This window comes from Schistocerca serialis, chromosome 1, assembly GCF_023864345.2.
Source record: "Schistocerca serialis cubense isolate TAMUIC-IGC-003099 chromosome 1, iqSchSeri2.2, whole genome shotgun sequence".
Classification (NCBI taxonomy): domain Eukaryota; kingdom Metazoa; phylum Arthropoda; class Insecta; order Orthoptera; family Acrididae; genus Schistocerca; species Schistocerca serialis.
The window spans coordinates 67,066,466-67,086,174 of NC_064638.1; the positions used below are offsets into that span (position 1 = coordinate 67,066,466).

The window sequence follows — 19,709 nt, forward strand, 5'->3', positions numbered from 1 at the left end:
CCAACTCATTTCCTTGTTATCAGCATCAATAACCTTCTGCATGCTCTTTGAATTCTATGACTGGAGGTTAATAATTCTGTTATAGTTGGCATCATTATTTAGGAAATAACATTGAAATAATAATAATAATAATAATAATAATAATAATGAACAATATTTTAATTTACCATAAATCAAAAGGAATGGAATAACAGGAAGCATAAATTGTGTTTGCCAGTGAAATGACATACCTATGCCATTCTACCTCCTTCATGATAAGTCATTTTATTTGCTTACAGTATTCCATGTACAAGGTCACTGCTCATAAAAACCAGACTCTATATACCCAGAAATATGCTTAAAATGATTGCAAAGGAAGTTTTTACTCACCTTCTATGTTAAAAGAATTAAAACCAAATTATCCAGCTGCAGTATTCCACAGAAGAACAATTGACACAACTTCTAAAACCTGATGTGTATGGATTCTTCTCATCTAAGCAAATAGCCTTGCCATTTTGTGTGATACTGTCATCATTAAAAAAAAGAAAGAAAGAAAGAAAATGGTACCATAAAGTGCTGCCTTTTGTGGCATTAAAAAGACACATGAAGTGTGTCATTTAACCAGACTATGTCATTGTACGACGCTTTCCCCTTCATGACATATATTCTGATGAATCTGATGTTTTGTTTTACAATAAGTATAAGACTGACACACAAAAAACTGTACAATATTCTCAGATAATTCACTAAAATAATATTTTAATTTCTGGGAGAGAAGGTAATGCCTTTAAATGCTTGTATAATGGGATCATCCATTATTGCTGTGATTTTCACATATCAGCTGAACTGAGCAGTGGACATCCATTCCACACTGTTTCATTCTCATTGTGTCCTCAGTTAAGCCATTAAAGGAAATCAGCACAATTCCAAAATAAAATGAACAACTATTTTGCAATTTGTAAGCTGTCTCTTTAGTGCATGATCTATAGTTTCCAGTAAATGTTAATTAAAAAGCATAACAAATTGTTTACTAATATGTGAGATAACACTTTATTTAATTTCATAACCACATGCAGAGATATTCCCTGATATTTCTGTGAAGTCACTGGTTTCAAGTGTTTATTGTTCTTGATCCAAAACCTACTAAATTTTAGTTTTGGTTTTTGAAACATATTACTATATCATACACCAAAGAGTGAAAATTTAAGAAATAATATAAATGTAGATTAACTTTTATTACACCCAACTTGAAATTTTCAGAGATATTAGACAGATCATTCTAAATAAACAATAAAACACACATATAATGTAATTTCCCTTTCTAGCTGTAACAAAATTCTAATGCAGAAAAGACAATATCACATAGTTTTGATGAGATGTTCTGCAGAGCTGCTGAGCCTCCTGCATTACATTGTTCACTTTGTGCAGTTTGCCATTTTCTTGGGACTGTTGAATATTGGTTTTTGGAAGTTTCATGGAGCTTCATTCTGCCCTTGTTGAGCAATGTAAACTCCTCCGCTTGAGAGAGTCCACTTGGAAAGTTGATTGTCTTCACTAAATAGGAATGCCTCCTTCATATTTTATGCCTTGTAAGAATGTGGTGGACTGCAGTTCTCCTTCATTTGTCCATATCTGTGTACTTCATTGATCAACACATTATTTCATTTGTTCATTTACAGAAGATATGATGTCCAGTGATGAATATCCTGATCAACACATCACTTCACTTGTTTATTTCCAGAAGATATGGTGTCCATTGATGAACATCATTAGAATCAAATAATTGAAACTATGCATTGATCGATTTCTGTATTGTTCCTTTTCTAGGTAGTTGTGAGCTAACTGAAACTCTTTGCACCTAGCTCCAGGAAAATTCCTGAGCACTAAGTATACAAAAGCTATGACTTTTGGTTCTAAATTATGATCATAGTTACACTCCTGGAAATGGAAAAAAGAACACATTGACACCGGTGTGTCAGACCCACCATACTTGCTCCGGACACTGCGAGAGGGCTGTACAAGCAATGATCACACGCACGGCACAGCGGACACACCAGGAACCACGGTGTTGGCCGTCGAATGGCGCTAGCTGCGCAGCATTTGTGCACTGCCGCCGTCAGTGTCAGCCAGTTTGCCGTGGCATACGGAGCTCCATTGCAGTCTTTAACACTGGTAGCATGCCACGACAGCGTGGACGTGAACCGTATGTGCAGTTGACGGACTTTGAGCGAGGGCGTATAGTGGGCATGTGGGAGGCCGGGTGGACGTACCGCCGAATTGCTCAACACGTGGGGCGTGAGGTCTCCACAGTACATCGATGTTGTCGCCAGTGGTCGGCGGAAGGTGCACGTGCCCGTCGACCTGAGACCGGACCACAGCGACGCACGGATGCACGCCAAGACCGTAGGATCCTACGCAGTGCCGTAGGGGACCGCACCGCCACTTCCCAGCAAATTAGGGACACTGTTGCTCCTGGGGTATCGGCGAGGACCATTCGCAACCGTCTCCATGAAGCTGGGCTACGGTCCCGCACACCATTAGGCCGTCTTCCGCTCACGCCCCAACATCGTGCAGCCCGCCTCCAGTGGTGTCGCGACAGGCGTGAATGGAGGGACGAATGGAGACGTGTTGTCTTCAGCGATGAGAGTCGCTTCTGCCTTGGTGCCAATGATGGTCGTATGCGTGTTTGGCGCCGTGCAGGTGAGCACCACAATCAGGACTGCATACGACCGAGGCACACAGGGTCAACACCCGGCATCATGGTGTGGGGAGCGATCTCCTACACTGGCTGTACACCACTGGTGATCGTCGAGGGGACACTGAATAGTGCACGGTACATCCAAACTGTCATCGAACCCATCGTTCTACCATTCCTAGACTGGTAAGGGAACTTGCTGTTCCAACAGGACAATGCACGTCCGCATGTATCCCGTGCCACCCAACGTGCTCTAGGAGGTGTAAGTCAACTACCCTGGCCAGCAAGATCTCTGGATCTGTCCCCCATTGACCATGTTTGGGACTGGATGAAGCGTCGTCTCACGCGGTCTGCACGTCCAGCACGAACGCTGGTCCAACTGAGGCGCCAGGCGGAAATGGCATGGCAAGCCGTTCCACAGGACTACATCCAGCATCTCTACGATCGTCTCCATGGGAGAATAGCAGCCTGCATTGCTGCGAAAGGTGGATATACACTGTACTAGTGCTGACATTGTGCATGCTCTGTTGCCTGTGTCTATGTGCCTGTGGTTCTGTCAGTGTGATCATGTGATGTATCTGACCCCAGGAATGTGTCAATAAAGTTTCCCCTTCCTGGGGCAATGAATTCATGGTGTTCTTATTTCAATTTCCAGGAGTGTATTTTATAATACCCATCTTTATGATAAGATGACTGTTGCTTGAATTGTGTTATCACAATGACACAAATTTTGTACAACTATCTTGCTAGGTAAAATTTCATGCACTGTAGCTTTAGTAAAATATCATCAAAGCTTTCATGCTGAAGATTGGAAATATGGATCATAATTCATTTCTAGTGTGAACTTCAAATCAGTCTCAAAATTCTAAAAATGTTTGTATGTTCATACAAGGCAACATCCCTCATTCTCAATCTGTACTCAGTTTTTATGATGAGGTGGCAAGATCTTAGAAGAATAAAGACTAGGTCAAAAACATATGTGAATTCTATCAAGAACAACAACTGTTCACAACTTCCATCACTGCACATCAGAGGTATAAAAATATATCACTGCACATCAGAGGTATAAAATTATAAACAGCTACCATTTGACATCAGTGCAGTGACATAATTCTTTCAAAAACAAAGTTCACAGATTGTTAGACGTCATGTGTAATTAATTTTTACCACATTCCAGTGTATGTAACAACCATTGAGTAACAAGTTATTCAATTACACCACTTTCTATAAAGTTTGTCAAAATCACGAAGGCACTAAATATTTCTGTCACCCACTCCACATGATTGTGAGTCAGCCAAGACAGCTGACTCTCCCCATGCATTGCACCATGCTACTAGTCATGATTTACTATAGTTGACCTTGAGTCCCTCAAATTTTGACTGTTGGGCAAGACACAAAGTAAATGAACATTTCTTACAGAGTAAATTATTAAGAGTACACGCTTTAGTTCTCCATCTTGGTAACTGAGTGGTCAACTTAGATGGCTGCTATGCGAGGGATCCAGGTTTGATTCCTGAAACTGACAAGGAATTTTGCTTGGTGGAGAACTGGTACAAAGTGTACTCAGCCTTGCGATGCCTCTCGAGGAGCTATTTGAATGCAGTGTAGCAGCTTCAAGATCTGGAAATTTGGCAAAAAGGCTGGGAGTGTGGTGGTGACCAGTGTCATCCTGCTTTTTACAAACTTTACAGAAAGTGGTGTGATTTAATAACTTGGTACTCAGTGGCTGCTACATTCACCAGAATCTCATAAAAATTAACTATGCACACCTTCCAAGAATCTGTGAAATTTGTTTTTGAAACAATTGCCACCCATTAGCAGTGTAGATGTTTTGAACATTTGTTGTTCTTGACTACCACTCAGTAGTTTTTGTCCATTTTGCTGAAGGATTTTGATTTACCAAGTTACTCCAAAATATTTTCAGCTGTTGCCTCTGGGTTAACTTCATGTTGATTGTATTTATCGAATCTCACATAGCCCACACACATACAAATACTTTCATTTACTACAGGAAGCAATACAGATCTTAAGCACCATCCATTGGTTCCTCGATTGGATCACTGACTTCAAGAGATAAAAACTTGATTTAAAGCTCTCGGACATCCAGCTGGGTGGTAGTGTTAAGGTATCATGACATTTCAATGAATGTCATACACATTATCTTCTGGTGAAGCATCGATATTTGCAGATGTGCTAATATTTATATTAGTGGTGCACACCCTCCACCTAACTGCAAGCAGCTGGGTCTGGTAGGGGGTGGGGGTACAGTGATGGATGGTCTGGCTTTGCTTGAATCTCTGTATGAATGTGTTGGATGCATTTTGCATGTTGAGCAGCACTGGTTGCACTCTTATTGTATTGCAGCTAATGTGGCATTCCACACTGAACTAAGTTTATAAACTTCATCCTTATTGATGAGGTTCTTTCTATGGATTCGTTGATAATGATGTCACAGTAGCTGGTTTCTCAGCACAGCAAATTGGTGATCTTGATTTTAGAAGTGTGATCTTCATTTATGCTCTTTTCTACCATTGCAGATTCCTCTGTTTGTCCCAGTCTTATACACCTGATGTGTTCCTCACAGCATTTTAATATACAGTACTGTGTTTGCCCAGTCTGCATTCACATAGGATGCTGTATGTCCCTGCCAGTTTTGCTGGGTCTGTCACAGAGCAGCACCTTAGGCAGCGGTTGGATGATGGTTTTGATTATGCATTCACAAAGCAGCCTTGCCTTGCAGTTTTGGCTGAAAGCAGCCTCCAAGTAAGGAAGGAACGCAAGTCTCTTGCCTCCTTCACCTTCTTACATGTTTTCTGCATATTTTCTTGAAGGCTATCTAATCTGTGATACACTATATCCATAAATATCTATATCCATAAATAAAGGCCTGCATGCATTTTCTCTCTATCTCTATACCTTGCATAGTGTGGTGTAAAATCTGACTTCTTCTTTATTAGTACATTCAAGAAAGGTGACATGCTTTCTCCTCTACTTCCATTGTGAATGCAGCATTTGTATGAATGCTGTTAAGGTGGTCGAGAAACTTGTTCGCACCTGTCTCCCACGTTCCCACACCACAAATGTATCATCAACACAGTCAAAGAAGTGCTTGTGGTTTTTAATGGGCAGTTTGAAGTGCCACATCCTCAAAACAGTCCATGTAGAGATTTGAAATCCTAGGTGCCAGTAGGGATCCCATGGCACCATGATTAAATTGTTCACAAAACTCCCTGTGGTATTCGAAAAAGGTGGCAGTCAGTGTATGCATGCTTAAAAAGGCTAACGACTTGCAGCTCAAAGTATTGAGCTAAGAGCGACAAGGAGCCTTGGAGAGGTATTTTCCTGAAGAGTGATATAACATTGAAGTTCATAAGCAGCTCATCCCTCTGCAGTCACATACCACACAGAACTTTCAGAGAATCAGCCAGGTTTTTTTACAAAGGTGACTGCAGTGTTTCACAAGAGATTCTAGAAGTGTAGCAAGATGTCTGGTGGACCCACAATTGTGTGAGTTAATGGCACTGAGGACTGGCCACTGAGGCACCCTTCCTTATGGATTTTTGGAAGTCTGTAAAGGTGTGGTACAGCTGGCACCTGAGGATACAGTCATTTCTTCACTTTCTCTGCTAATTCAGAGCTCCTCAACACAGCAACATTGTCCTGGTCACGGTCATGGTTGTGTCCTCCTTGAGCTTCTTGTAGGCTGAGTCTTATAGTGGAACATCAATTTTGTGATAGTAGCCATCGGTACACATTAGCATCACCACATTCCTTTGTCTGCAGGTAGGACTATCCTACATCTATGTCAATGGTCCGCAAACCACCTGACAGTTTGTGGTAAAGGGTACTTCTGGTACCACTGTCTGTTCTCCCCACCCCCCCCACCCCCCCACCCCCCTCCCCATCATCCCTGCTCCATTCATAAATGGCATGGGGAAAGAATAATTGTAGTAAACCTCTCTAAACTCTAATTTCTCAAATGTTCTCATTGTAGTCACTTTGGGAGATGTATGTCAGAGGAAGTAATGTGTTGTCCAACTCTTCCTGGAATGTACTTTCTCAGAATTTCATTAGGAAACCACTCCATGATGCACACTGCTTTTCTTGTAGCATCTGACGCTTGAGTTTGTTGAGCATATCTGTAAAGCACTTGCATTGACTATATGACCTTGTGATGAAACAGACTGCTGTTTGTTGGATCTTCTCTCTCTCTCTCTCTCTCTCTCTCTCTCTCTCTCTCTCTCTCTCTCTTCTATTAATCATACCTGGTAGGTGCCCCATTGTGGTGAGTAATATTCAAGAATCATCTGGACATGGGTTTTGTAAAGTCACTTATTTAGTATATCAGTTACATTTCTTTAATACTCTTCCTACGAATCTCAATCTAGCATCTGCTTTTCCTACTACTTGTTTCATATCATCACTGTTTCCAGGAATTTATCACTGACAGTGTAGTTGCACAGTTATGTATTTCTTCTCCTGTGTGCATGCAGTATGCTACATATATTTACATTCAGTATCAATTGCCAGTCCCTGCACCATTCGTCAATCATATGAAGATCCTTTTTTAAATCACTACAGTCTTCTGCCATTGCTGCCTTCTAATAGACAACTGCATCATCTGTGAATAGCTTTCTGAAGCTTCTGACGTTTCCTATTAGATCATTTATATATTCTGTAACAGTAATGGTCCTATCAGACATTGTTGGGGTATTCCTGAAAGTACCTTTACAGCTTACAGTTTTGATGAAACAGACTGCTGTTTGTTGGATCTTCTATCTCTCTCTCTCTCTCTCTCCCTCTCTCTTCTATTAACCATACCTAGTAGGGGTCCCATGGTGGTGAGTAATATTCAGGAATCAGCTGGACATGTGTTTTGTAAAGCCACTTATTTTGTGGATCAATTACATTTCCTTAATACTCTTCCTATGAATTTCAACCTAGCATCTGCTTTTCCTAGTACTTGTTTTATATCATCATTCCCCTTACAGTTGCTCTAGATGGCTACTCCCACATATTTTACAGCAGATACTTTTCCAGCAATTTGTCACTGATGATGTAGTTGTACCGTAGTGGATTTCTTTTCCTGTGCTCATGCAGTATGCTACATATATTTACATTCATTGTCAACTGCCAGTCCCTGCACCATTTGTCAACCATCTGAAAGACCTTTTTAATGCCTTCTAGTAGACAACTGCATCATCTGTGAATAGCTTTCTGGAGCTTCTGAGATTTTCTATTAGATCATTTGTATATTCTGTAAGCAGTAATGTTCCTATCACACATCGTTGGGTATTCCTCAAAGTACCTTTACATCTGCCAATTTTGTTCCATTAAGAACAACATGTTTAGTTCTCTCTGCAAGAAAGTCTTGAATCTAGCTGCATATCTGGTCCCATACTCAATAATCTCACATTTTTCCTCTAAATGGCAGTGCGGGATGGTGTCAAGTGCCTTCCTGAGGTCTAAGAACACAGCATCACCCTGAGTGCTGATGTCTACAGAACTATGGCTATCATGGAGGAACAGAGTAAGCCGAGTTTTGCAAGATCCCTGTTTGCAAAATCTGTCTTGATTTTTGTATAGGAGATTTTGCTCTCAAAAGTTATCGTAATACGTGAGCATCAAGTATACTGCACAATTCTACAACAGCAGTATAGGCCTATGCATCTGTCTTCTTGCAAACAGGCCTGACTGCATTTTCTTCCAGTTGCTATGTACTCTTTGTTGCTCCAATAATCTATGATAAGCTGCTGGTAGTAGGGAGGGAAAGTTCTTTCGCATAATCTCTGCAGAATTTTACAGATATTTCATCTAGTCCTGATGCCTTTCCACTACTATGCAATTGTAGCTGTTTTTATATTCTACTACAACTTATCTCAATATCTTCCACTCCAATGTTCATACGAGGGACCATATTATGATATTCGATGATGAAACAATTTCAGAAGACTGAATTGAGTATTTTGGCCTTCACTTTGTCATCTTCCATTTTGCTGCCACTGAGGTCACTGAGTGACTGAATAATGATTATGATCCATGTACTGACTTTATCTAAGCCCAAATGATTTACAGTTTTTAGTTGAATTGGCTGGCAATATTTTACTTACAAACTCATTGTACACTTCTCTCATTGCATTGCATATAGAGCATGTCTTACCTTTTAAGAGAGACCCAACAATTCTCCACTGAATAATGGAGGTCAAGAAATTTGCATCCAATACCATCACAGAATCATCTGAGCCTCTGGCTTAGATCTTCTACTCTGTTTCAAATTAGAGGACTGTGAACTAATCTGAGTATGATGCTACAAGCAGTGAGTATGGCCTGCACCCCACATGTGATGATAGCTACCTTCATCAACTTAGCCATCCACTGAACGCAAGCAGCAAGCATTGTTCATAACAACATAATTAAGATTTGTAGCCAGTTATTCCCAGCACACTTGTGTACTCGTCAACCACCAGCAGAGCCTCCTCCATGATTCAGATGAGAGTGCCCTTGCCCCCCCCCCCCCCCCTTCTACGATCCCCTCCCCAACATGGTCCCCGAGCTAAAATACCAAGTCCACTCTGGCATTCTTTCCCAACCTGAGTATCTCCATAATGCACGTAATTTTGGAGCTCCCAATGACAAGCACACCCACCCTCTGCACTTTTCTTGTCTGGGAAATGTCAACATCATCTCTCAGTGATCAGAGACCCTCCCATTCCACCACAGTCAGGTTTGATTTTAGAAGACCAAACTTGTCAATAACCCTGCAGATTTCCTCATCTAATCTTCCCTGCTTCTTTCTTTAGAAAGCCTTGAATTCATTTCTCTGTGCTACTAATAATATCCCATTTCAGTATGGATATCAGGATATGTGCAGAGTTCAGCCCTTTTGTGATGGCCTAAATGGTAGCTGAATCCAGTTCTTTCTCGGTAAAGTTTACAACAGCTCTCACATTACTCATCTCTCTATTCATAGTCTAAGTCCCAATAACCTGCTGAATTTGATGAGCTGTTGTACAGCAGTACACTGTTTCTGTACTTTACTGTTGGAATAAGAGCTGCAGTCTGCTTTCTCCTAAGTGCGTGCTGGTACTGTCCCTGAAATCTGTAATCGGATGTAACAGAGTACAGAGCATTCTTTCCCAACTTTTTCTGTGTTAAGTGAATGTGCCCCCCATGAACCATGGACCTTGCCGTTGGTGGGGAGGCTTGCGTGCCTCAGCAATACAGGTGGCCGTACCGTAGGTGCAACCACAACGAAGGGGTATCTGTTGAGAGGCCAGACAAACATGTGGTTCCTGAAGAGGGGCAGCAGCCTTTTCAGTAGTTACAGGGGCAACAGTCTGGATGATTGACTGATCTGGCCTTGTAACATTAACCAAAACGGCCTTGCTGTGCTCGTACTGCGAACGGCTGAAAGCAAAGGGAAACTACAGCCGTAATTTTTCCCAAGGACATACAGCTTTACTGTATGATTAAATGACGATCGCGTCCTCTTGGGTAAAATATTCCGGAGGTAAAATAGTCCCCCATTCGGATCTCCGGGTGGGGACTACTCAAGAGGACGTCGTTATCAGGAGAAAGAAAACTGGCGTTCTATGGATCGGAGCGTGGAATGTCAGATCCCTTAATTGGGCAGGTAGGTTAGAAAATTTAAAAAGGGAAATGGATAGGTTGAAGTTAGATATAGTGGGAATTAGTGAAGTTCGGTGGCAGGAGGAACAAGACTTTTGGTCAGGTGAATACAGGGTTATAAATACAAAATCAAATAGAGGTAATGCAGGAGTTGGTTTAATAATGAATAAAAAAATAGGAGTGCGGGTTAGCTACTACAAACAGCATAGTGAACACATTATTGTGGCCAAGATAGACACAAAGCCCATGCCTACTACAGTAGTACAAGTTTATATGCCAACTAGCTCTGCAGATGATGAAGAAATTGATGAAATGTATGATGAGATAAAAGAAATTATTCAGGTAGTGAAGGGAGACGAAAATTTAATAGTCATGGGTGACTAGAAATCGTCAGTAGGAAAAGGGAGAGAAGGAAACATAGTAGGTGAATATGGATTGGGGGGAAGAAATGAAAGAGGAAGCCGCATTGTAGAATTTTGCACAGAGCATAACTTAATCATAGCTAACACTTGGTTCAAGAATCATAAAAGAAGGTTGTATACCTGGAAGAATCCTGGAGATACTAAAAGGTATCAGATAGATTATATAATGGTAAGACAGAGATTTAGGAACCAGGTTTTAAATTGTAAGTCATTTCCAGGGGCAGATATGGATTCTGACCACAATCTCTTGGTTATGAACTGCAGATTGAAACTGAAGAAACTGCAAAACGGTGGGAATTTAAGGAGATGGGACCTGGATAAACTGAAAGAACGAGAGGTTGTAGAGAGTTTCAGGGAGAGCATAAGGGAACAATTGATAGGAATGGTGGAAAGAAATACAGTAGAAGAAGAATGGGTAGCTCTGAGGAATGAAGCAGTGAAAGCAGCAGATGATCAAGTAGGTAAAAAGACGAGGGCTAATAGAAATCCTTGGGTAACAGAAGAAATATTGAATTTAATTGATGAAAGGAGAAAATATAAAAATGCAGTAAATGAAGCAGGCAAAAAGGAATACAAACGTCTCAAAAATGAGATTAAGAGGAAGTGAAAAATGGCTAAGCAGGGATGGCTAGAGGACAAATGTAAGGATGTAGAGGCTTGTCTCACTAGGGGTAAGATAGATACTGCCTACAGGAAAATTAAAGAGACCTTTGGAGAAAAGAGAACCACTTGTATGAATATCAAGAGCTCAGATGGCAACCCAGTTCTAAGCAAAGAAGGGAAGGCAGAAAGGGGGAAGGAGTATATAGAGGATTTATACAAGGGCAATGTACTTGAGGACAATATTATGGAAATGGAAGAGGATGTAGATGAAGATGAAATGGGAGATATGATACTGCGTGAAGAGTTTGACAGAGCACTGAAAGACCTGAGTCAAAACAAGGCCCCAGCAGTAGACAACATTCCATTAGAACTACTGACAGCCTTGGGAGAGCCAGTCCTGACAAAACTCTACCATCTGGTGAGCAAGATGTATGAGACAGGTGAAATACCCTCAGACTTCAAGAAGAATATAATAATTCCAATCCCAAAGAAAGCAGGTGTTGACAGATGTGAAAATTACCGAACTATCAGTTTAATAAGTCACAGCTGCAAAATACTAACGCAAATTCTTTACAGACAAATGGAAAAACTGGTAGAAGGGGACCTCGGGGAAGATCAGTTTGGATTCCGTAGAAACACTGGAACACGTGAGGCAATACTAACCTTACGACTTATCTTAGAAAAAAGATTAAGAAAAGGCAAACCTACGTTTCTAGCATTTGTAGACTTAGAGAAAGCTTTTGACAATGTTGACTGGAATACTCTCTTTCAAATTCTGAAGGTGGCAGGGGTAAAAGACAGGGAGCGAAAGGCTATTTACAATTTGTACAGAAACCAGATGGCAGTTATAAGAGTCGAGGGGCATGAAAGGGAAGCAGTGGTTGGGAAAGGAGTGAGACATGGTTGTAGCCTCTCCCCGATGTTATTCAATCTGTATATTGAGCAAGCAGGAAAGGAAACAAAAGAAAAATTCGGAGTAGGTATTAAAATTCATGGAGAAGAAGTAATAACTTTGAGGTTCGCCGATGACATTGTAATTCTGTCAGAGACAGCAAAGGACTTGGAAGAGCAGTTGAACGGAATGGACAGTGTCTTGAAAGGAGGATATAAGATGAACATCAACAAAAGCAAAACGAGGATAAGGGAATGTAGTCAAATTAAATCGGGTGATGCTGAGGGAATTAGATTAGGAAATGAGACACTTAAAGTAGTAAAGGAGTTTTGCTATTTAGGGAGTAAAATAACTGATCATGGTCGAAGTAGAGAGGATATAAAATGTAGACTGGAAATGGCAAGGAAATCGTTTCTGAAGAAGAGAAATTTGTTAACATCGAGTATAGATTTAAGTGTCAGGAAGTCGTTTCTGAAAGTATTTGTATGGAGTGTAGCCATGTATGGAAGTGAAACATGGACGATAACTAGTATGGACAAGAAGAGAATAGAAGCTTTCGAAATGTGGTGCTACAGAAGAATGCTGAAGATAAGGTGGGTAGATCACGTAACTAATGAGGAGGTATTGAATAGGATTGGGGAGAAGAGAAGTTTGTGGCACAACTTGACTAGAAGAATGGATCGGTTGGTAGGACATGTTTTGAGGCATCAAGGGATCACAAATTTAGCATTGGAGGGCAGTGTGGAGGGTAAAAATCGTAGAGGGAGACCAAGAGATGAATACACTAAGCAGATTCGGAAGAATGTAGGTTGCAGTAGGTACTGGGAGATGAAGAAGCTTGCACAGGATAGAGTAGCATCGAGAGCTGCATCAAACCAGTCTCAGGACTGAAGACCACAACAACAACAAGTGAATGTGCCCCATTATGATAGCTATGCCCATCCATTGTAATGTGTGGTCTGTTTTCTTTGATTTCGCCTGGTGCTGTAGTTGTGAAAACAGTGGCAGTATGTTCTCAAATCATTGACACTGTTGATGGAAAGCCAGTGTGCTTAGTTATTTTGCTTTCCTGATGCATTCTTTCTGCAGCTATCAGAAGATGCAGAGCATCCCCTCACCTTAGAGGTGCCACAAGTGTGAATGTAGACTTTCTCAAAATTTTCTACTGATGCACAGCTCTCTGGTTCTCAGCCAGGAGGTAGCATTAAGATATCTCATCGTTTTGACAAGCACCATACTCAACAATTTCTGTCTAAGTGTCAAGATTTGTGGATGTCTCAATGCTTATGCTAGTGGTGCACCCTCTCCACCTGGCTGCACACAACTTGCTCCTGTCTGGCTGGCAGGCATGGAGATGGTGGTGCAGTAGTGGGGGTGCCAGGTGGGCTGGCAGCTGTGCTCCAATCTCTGTATGGGCATTCTTGATGCATCTTGTTAGCTGTGCAGTGCTGCGAGTGCTCTTGTTGTATTGCACTTAACACAGGATTCCAAATCACACTAAGTTGGTAATCTTTGTACTTGTTGACAAGGTTCTCAGGGATTTGTATTTCTGTTTTCTTAATAATGGTGTCCCAATTACTTAGCATTGCAACTTTGTTTTCTCGAAGTCAAAAATGTGATCTTCATTTGTTCTAGTCCCTGTCACTGCTGATTTCTCTGTGCATCCCATTCCTACACACCTAATGCGTTACCCATAACATTTGCAAAATACAGTGCTGTGTTTGTCTGATGCACTGGCAACCATATTTATGTATGATGCAATGTACCCATGGTGCATTCAGCTTTGTTGGGTCTTTCACAGAGCAGAGCACAGATTAGAATGGTGTAGAAAAAAAGAAAAGATGCAGAAAATTGGGAAGACAAAGAGGGAGAGAAGAGACTCACTTCAGTTTCTTACTTGGGACTGCTTTCAGCCAAAAGTGAAAAGGTTGCTGGAAAATGCAACATCAAATTCTTCTTCCAGCAACTGCCTAAGATGAAAGAGTTCCCTGATTCTGCAAAAGATCCATCAAAACTGTACTTTCACCTTGGAGTTTCCACAGAGTTGTCCATTGTGATGCCGTATGCAGAATGAGGATTTGACTGAAAACACTGTGTAGTGCCATTTCTGTGAACAGTGGTATTGTTGTTTGCACCACTGTCCTCTAGGAATTAATTGTATGGGGTCATTGAGATCCCAGATGATGCTAGGTAGGGTCCTCTTATATCCGATGATTCTATATTTGCATGACAGTCATGGGATCTTGACCAATACAAGCACAAATATCACAGAACAATAAAGTGCAGTCTTGATAGTCCACAATCCTGCAGCTGCTGAGTTCTAACATGTGCTGGTACACATTTCTCCTTCTTACATGCTGTGTAATATTATCTTATCATAAACAACCAAAATTCAAACAGAAGTTCTGAATGAAGAACCCTCTGCGTACTATTTCCTAATATACATGATGTTACTCCTGGCTGCATTGTGTGATTGTCCTGAAATGTTAAACATTTGCATATTCAAGCAGGTAGTAAGTACCCCTTATGCCAATCGGTATTTGTTGTGTGCCACCTTCACCATAGTGCAATTTTAATTGTTGGTAATAGACAAAGAGGCAGTAATGCCAAGAGGAACTTGAAACATTGTGGACCAAACAGGAGCATGTAGACAAACTGTGCTCAAGTTTGACAGGGTATTTGACCAAGAATTTGATAGACAGCTAATGGAAAAGCTTATGATGAGGGGCACACTCCATGGCATATAGAGTCTGTTAAGAAACTTCTACTGAAACAGCGGCTATTGAACAACAGGAATAAAACAAAGAACATAGTAGTTGTATATAGGTAGATGCTACATGAAACATTTTATACAGTCAAAAGAGTAATACAGAATCCTTCAATTACTAACACTGCAGAATCCTTTTGAAAGATCACTCACAAAATGGCAAGAAATTCTCGTCAGATGCAACAGCTGTTAGTGCCACCAAAGGTAATATACAAACACTCATGAGTGACATATGAACTGAAATTGAGGGTTGCTAAACAAAAGCAGAGATGATGAACTCTGTTTTCAAATGTTTCCTTCCCCAGTTTAATTTCCACACCACTGGAAAGATGAGTGATATACATATTAGTGTTGGTGGCAATTAGAAATAGCTGAATTTGCAAATATTTATAAGGTTCCAGGACCAGATGGAATCCATATCAGACTCTATACAGAATTTGTGGCTTAGTTAGCCTCTCTTTTACTGATAATGTGGTGTAGATGTCTCAAAAGAGAACTACCCCCATAGTTTGGAAGGAAGCAGGGGTCACATTCACTTACAATTACTATCCAACATCATTGAAATTCATCTGTTGTAGAATCTTAGAATATATTATGAACTCAAATACAATGTGATTTGTCAAAGAGAATGATCTCCTCATGACAACTAGAATGGATTTAGAAAACGTTGGTCATGTGAAACCCAAATAGCATTTTTTGCATGTGACATCCAAAACTCATATGGAAAGATATATGTGTTTGTTCTTTCCGTGCTCTATACGAGATTGGAATAATAGAGAATTTTAAAGGTGATTTTATGAACCTTCTGCTTGGCACTTAAAAGCGATTTGCAGAGTATGTAGATGTAGATGTGGAAAAAGCCACTAATCATGGCAGTCAGGTGGGTGCAGCATTTCTTGATTTTCATAAAGCATTTGATTCAGTACTACACTACCACTTATTAATGAAAGTATAGTCACGTTGGGGTATCAAACAAAATTTGTGACTGGACTGAACATTTCTTGACAGGGAAGACATAGCCTGTTACCTTGGATGGAGAGTCATTTTCAGATTACACGTAACTTCATGCATATCCCAGGGAAATGTGATAAGACACTTGCTGTTCATTTTGTATATTAATGATGTAACAGACCATATTAATAGTAACCTCAGACATTAAGTAGATGGCACAGTTATTTATAACAAAATGCTATCTGAAAGAAAGTTGCGTAAATATCCAGCAAGTTCTTCGTTATTTTTCACTGTGGTGCAAATTTTGACAACTTGCTTTAATTGTTCAAAAATGTAATTTTGTGCAGACTGTAAAATGCAAGATATTGTAATCTGTGACTATTAGGTCACTATACAACAAATGAAATTAGTCAACTCATACAAACACCTGGCTGTGACTTGTGAGGCCATGACATGTATTGTTCACATAGGTTCAATTGAAGGTGAAATATGTGACATACTTTGGTACATTGGTAGGATACTGGGAAAATGGAGTCAGTCTCAGAAATAATTTGCTTACAAACTGTAAAGAACCAGTATTAAGTGAGGAAACTAGGACTATGCTACTGCCGCCTGCATATCACTCACGGATTTCAAAACAGTCTACTGGGGCAGTTGTAACATATTAATTCCATTGCTTAATGAGTAAAATACTATGCTTTTATAATAGCCTAACAGAGGTAAAAATGTAATAGTAAACTGTGATAATCTCAGAAATTTCCATTAAACTCAGTGGATAAAATTAATGGTTAATAGACAGAAAAAATGATATGTTTTACTTTGTTCTTGATAGATGATTTCACCTATACTATTTCACATAGACAGTTCATCTTTGTCCTGTAGAAATGCCACAGTGAAAACTGTATCAGCTACCTTGCTACTTTAAATGTGTAATCGAATTAGTAAATTTTTTTACTACCAGTTTTATATGCAGAGAAATCATAACACTATAACAGAGGATGAAAGACCTTTTTCAAAGTAATAGCTTCCATCCAACTTTTATTATTTTCCTCTGGAGGCAGTGCAAACACAAATAGTATATACAATTAGCAGTATAAAGATAGTTAATTGTTAATGCAGCTTAGATAATTATTTTCTGATTGCTACTGCTCTCTGTTAATGAATACATTACTTATTACTTATATGTGAATGTTTTATTTCATAATGCAATCTGTGTTCTCAGTGATTTAATAAGTTAATAAAATTAATATTTGTATGAAAACAAAAGTAAAATTAGTTAAATATTTGATTACCATGTAAAAATTTAAAGGTACATTGTGAATCATCCACATTACTTTTAGAAATGATGCACTGACTAGCAGTTTTTTATTCTTGTTGTTTAACCAGTTTACATGGATTTGTTACTGTGACTTTCATCTACTGAACTCATCTGCAATGATAACTTCATTTATTCTGGACCTTTTAAGGTGAATCACGCTTGAAATACTATCATTATGAATCATCTATTTTTTATGTTGTCCTGTAAGAATAGCTTACTACACACTCTAAATGCAATACAGGTCCATCGTAGGCTGCTTAGTGATGATGGAATGGGAGTTGGCGAAGCATTAGTTGAACCGGCATTTGGCAAGGGTATAGTTGCGAGGGGTAAACACTGGCTACTGGCTGGCACCATAACAGGTAATGGTGGACAGAGCCTGGCAGCTCAAGAACGTAAATTGGCGCAGAAGAAGCTCTTATCTCCATGGGTTCTTCTCGGTGATGCTAGCAACACTTTATTCACAGACTGGGCTAATTCGCATGTAACGCAGGTCTGTATAAAATAAGTTTCTTTATGTACATTTAACACATACTTTACGATAGTTTATCATTATTATTAGTGCATGTTGCTCTAATTTCTTTACAGGAGATAGTACTGGTCAAAACTGGATAGAAGTCACAACACACACACACCAAAAAAAAAAGAAAAAATGCTTGTCAAGTTAAGAGCCACTCTCTGTAATTACCATCTATTTGTTGACACTCCAAGAGGTGCTCATTGTGGACACCTACCACTCATTCATACATATACTTCAGCCTTCCTCCTCAAAGAATCATGAACTCATGTGAACATACCTGGCTACCCTCAGATTTGGTCACATGCACAGGAAACATGCTCCTGTAATGTGTGCACATTGTTGATGGGTGTGTAACATATACCAGTGCCTTTAAATGTCTCAATAGCCACAAAACTACAGGGCTAAGGTCAGGTGAAAGGGGAGGCCCTGTTGCTGGACCTTCTCGACCAATCCACCACCCAATAGAAGTTTTTGTTGGGTGATTTCATACAACATATGAAAGAGTGGGCTTCAAACCCCATCATGCATGAATCACATCCTTCACTTTTTTGCAAGAGTAGAATTCTCCAACATTTGGTAATTTGTCACACACATATTGGTGATAAAGAGCACCTGTTAACATGTCTGTCATCCACAATTCCTGGTCACACACACTGACACTAAAGCACAGCTGATGACTTGACACCAAGATCACCTGAGGCTTTGCAGCTTCTTCCTGCATGTGGTTATTGTGATAATACAGGGTGATTATAATTAAAGTTAAACTTTCAAAACGCTCTAGAAATAACACCACTGGTCAGAATGACATCAAATTGCAACGGAATATTAGCTGAGAATGGGGAAAATGTTGGCAGAAGAAAAAAAATAGTGTGAAAATTGATCAACATATGGTGCTGTATGTGTCAGAATACACAAATGAAAACACCTGTCATGAGCACGACCCATTAAAGTTGGTATAAACACGGATTTTCCTCCTTTCGTGTCTGTGATGTTCGCCATGACAGTCTCAACCCAGGATCGCACTCTGCTTGTAAAGCTGTATTGCAAGAATGATGACTGTGTGCATGTTGCTCTGAAGAAATTCCAGACACTGGAGGGTTTGAAAAAAAGAGTTGGTCTGATGACTGCATAGGTCTGGAGAAAATGATTCGGAAAGACAGTTTCTTTTGGTGTGCAACCTGGTAGAGGGAGGAAACGAATTGATTTGATGTCAGTGGAAGCAGTGGCCACAGCAATGCAGGAGGAGATGAGTGGTGATGTGCAAATGTGTAGTGCACAGAGAATTGCCCAAACATTGGACACATCCTTGAGCGCAGTGCGTAAAATCCTACGAAACATCCTTCTTTGTATCCATTCAAAATTATCCATCTGCACAAGTTGCTCCCTGTTGACCTGCCAGCAAGAGAAACCTTTTCTCTACAATTCCTTGCTCACATGGAAGTGGACAATGATTGACCATGGAAGATTCTGTGGACAGACGAAGCCCACTTCCTTCTAACAGGATACGTCAGTACACAGAATTGTCGAATATGGACAATGGAAAATCCACACACAAATCAACCAGTACCACTTAATACTGAAAAGGTCACTGTGTGGTACAGGATTACTGCATCATTTATCATAGGACCATATTTTTTTGAAGAGAGAGGTGGTTCTGGTTCTGTTACCTATATCGTCACTATGAGTGTCTTTTCCACAACCACATTTCCAGCTCTCCAACAGTGTGGATGGTGAATGGGATCATTTTTATGCAAGATGACAGACCTGCACACATTGTAAATCCAGTTAAGCAGCTGCTGAAGCATCATTTCAGAAAGCTAGAATTATCAGCCGCCATTTCCCTACGGCCTGGCTGTCCTGATCACCCGACCTTAATCTGTGTGACTTCTAGCTGTGGGGCTATCTGAAAGATGTTGTGTTCAGTGTTCTGACT

General features: G+C 40.2%; 1 protein-coding gene across 2 annotated transcripts in view; it reads left to right on the forward strand.

The window, feature by feature from the left end:
• The window catches only part of LOC126461503 (lysosomal alpha-mannosidase-like), a 111,719-nt gene that overhangs the window by 75,432 nt on the left and 16,578 nt on the right, over nucleotides 1-19,709 (forward strand). For both annotated transcript variants that reach the window (XM_050096002.1, XM_050096001.1), the window contains exon 15: nucleotides 17,498-17,749. In XM_050096002.1, the coding sequence (XP_049951959.1) occupies nucleotides 17,498-17,749 (252 nt within the window). The remainder of the gene's footprint in view (nucleotides 1-17,497; nucleotides 17,750-19,709) is intronic.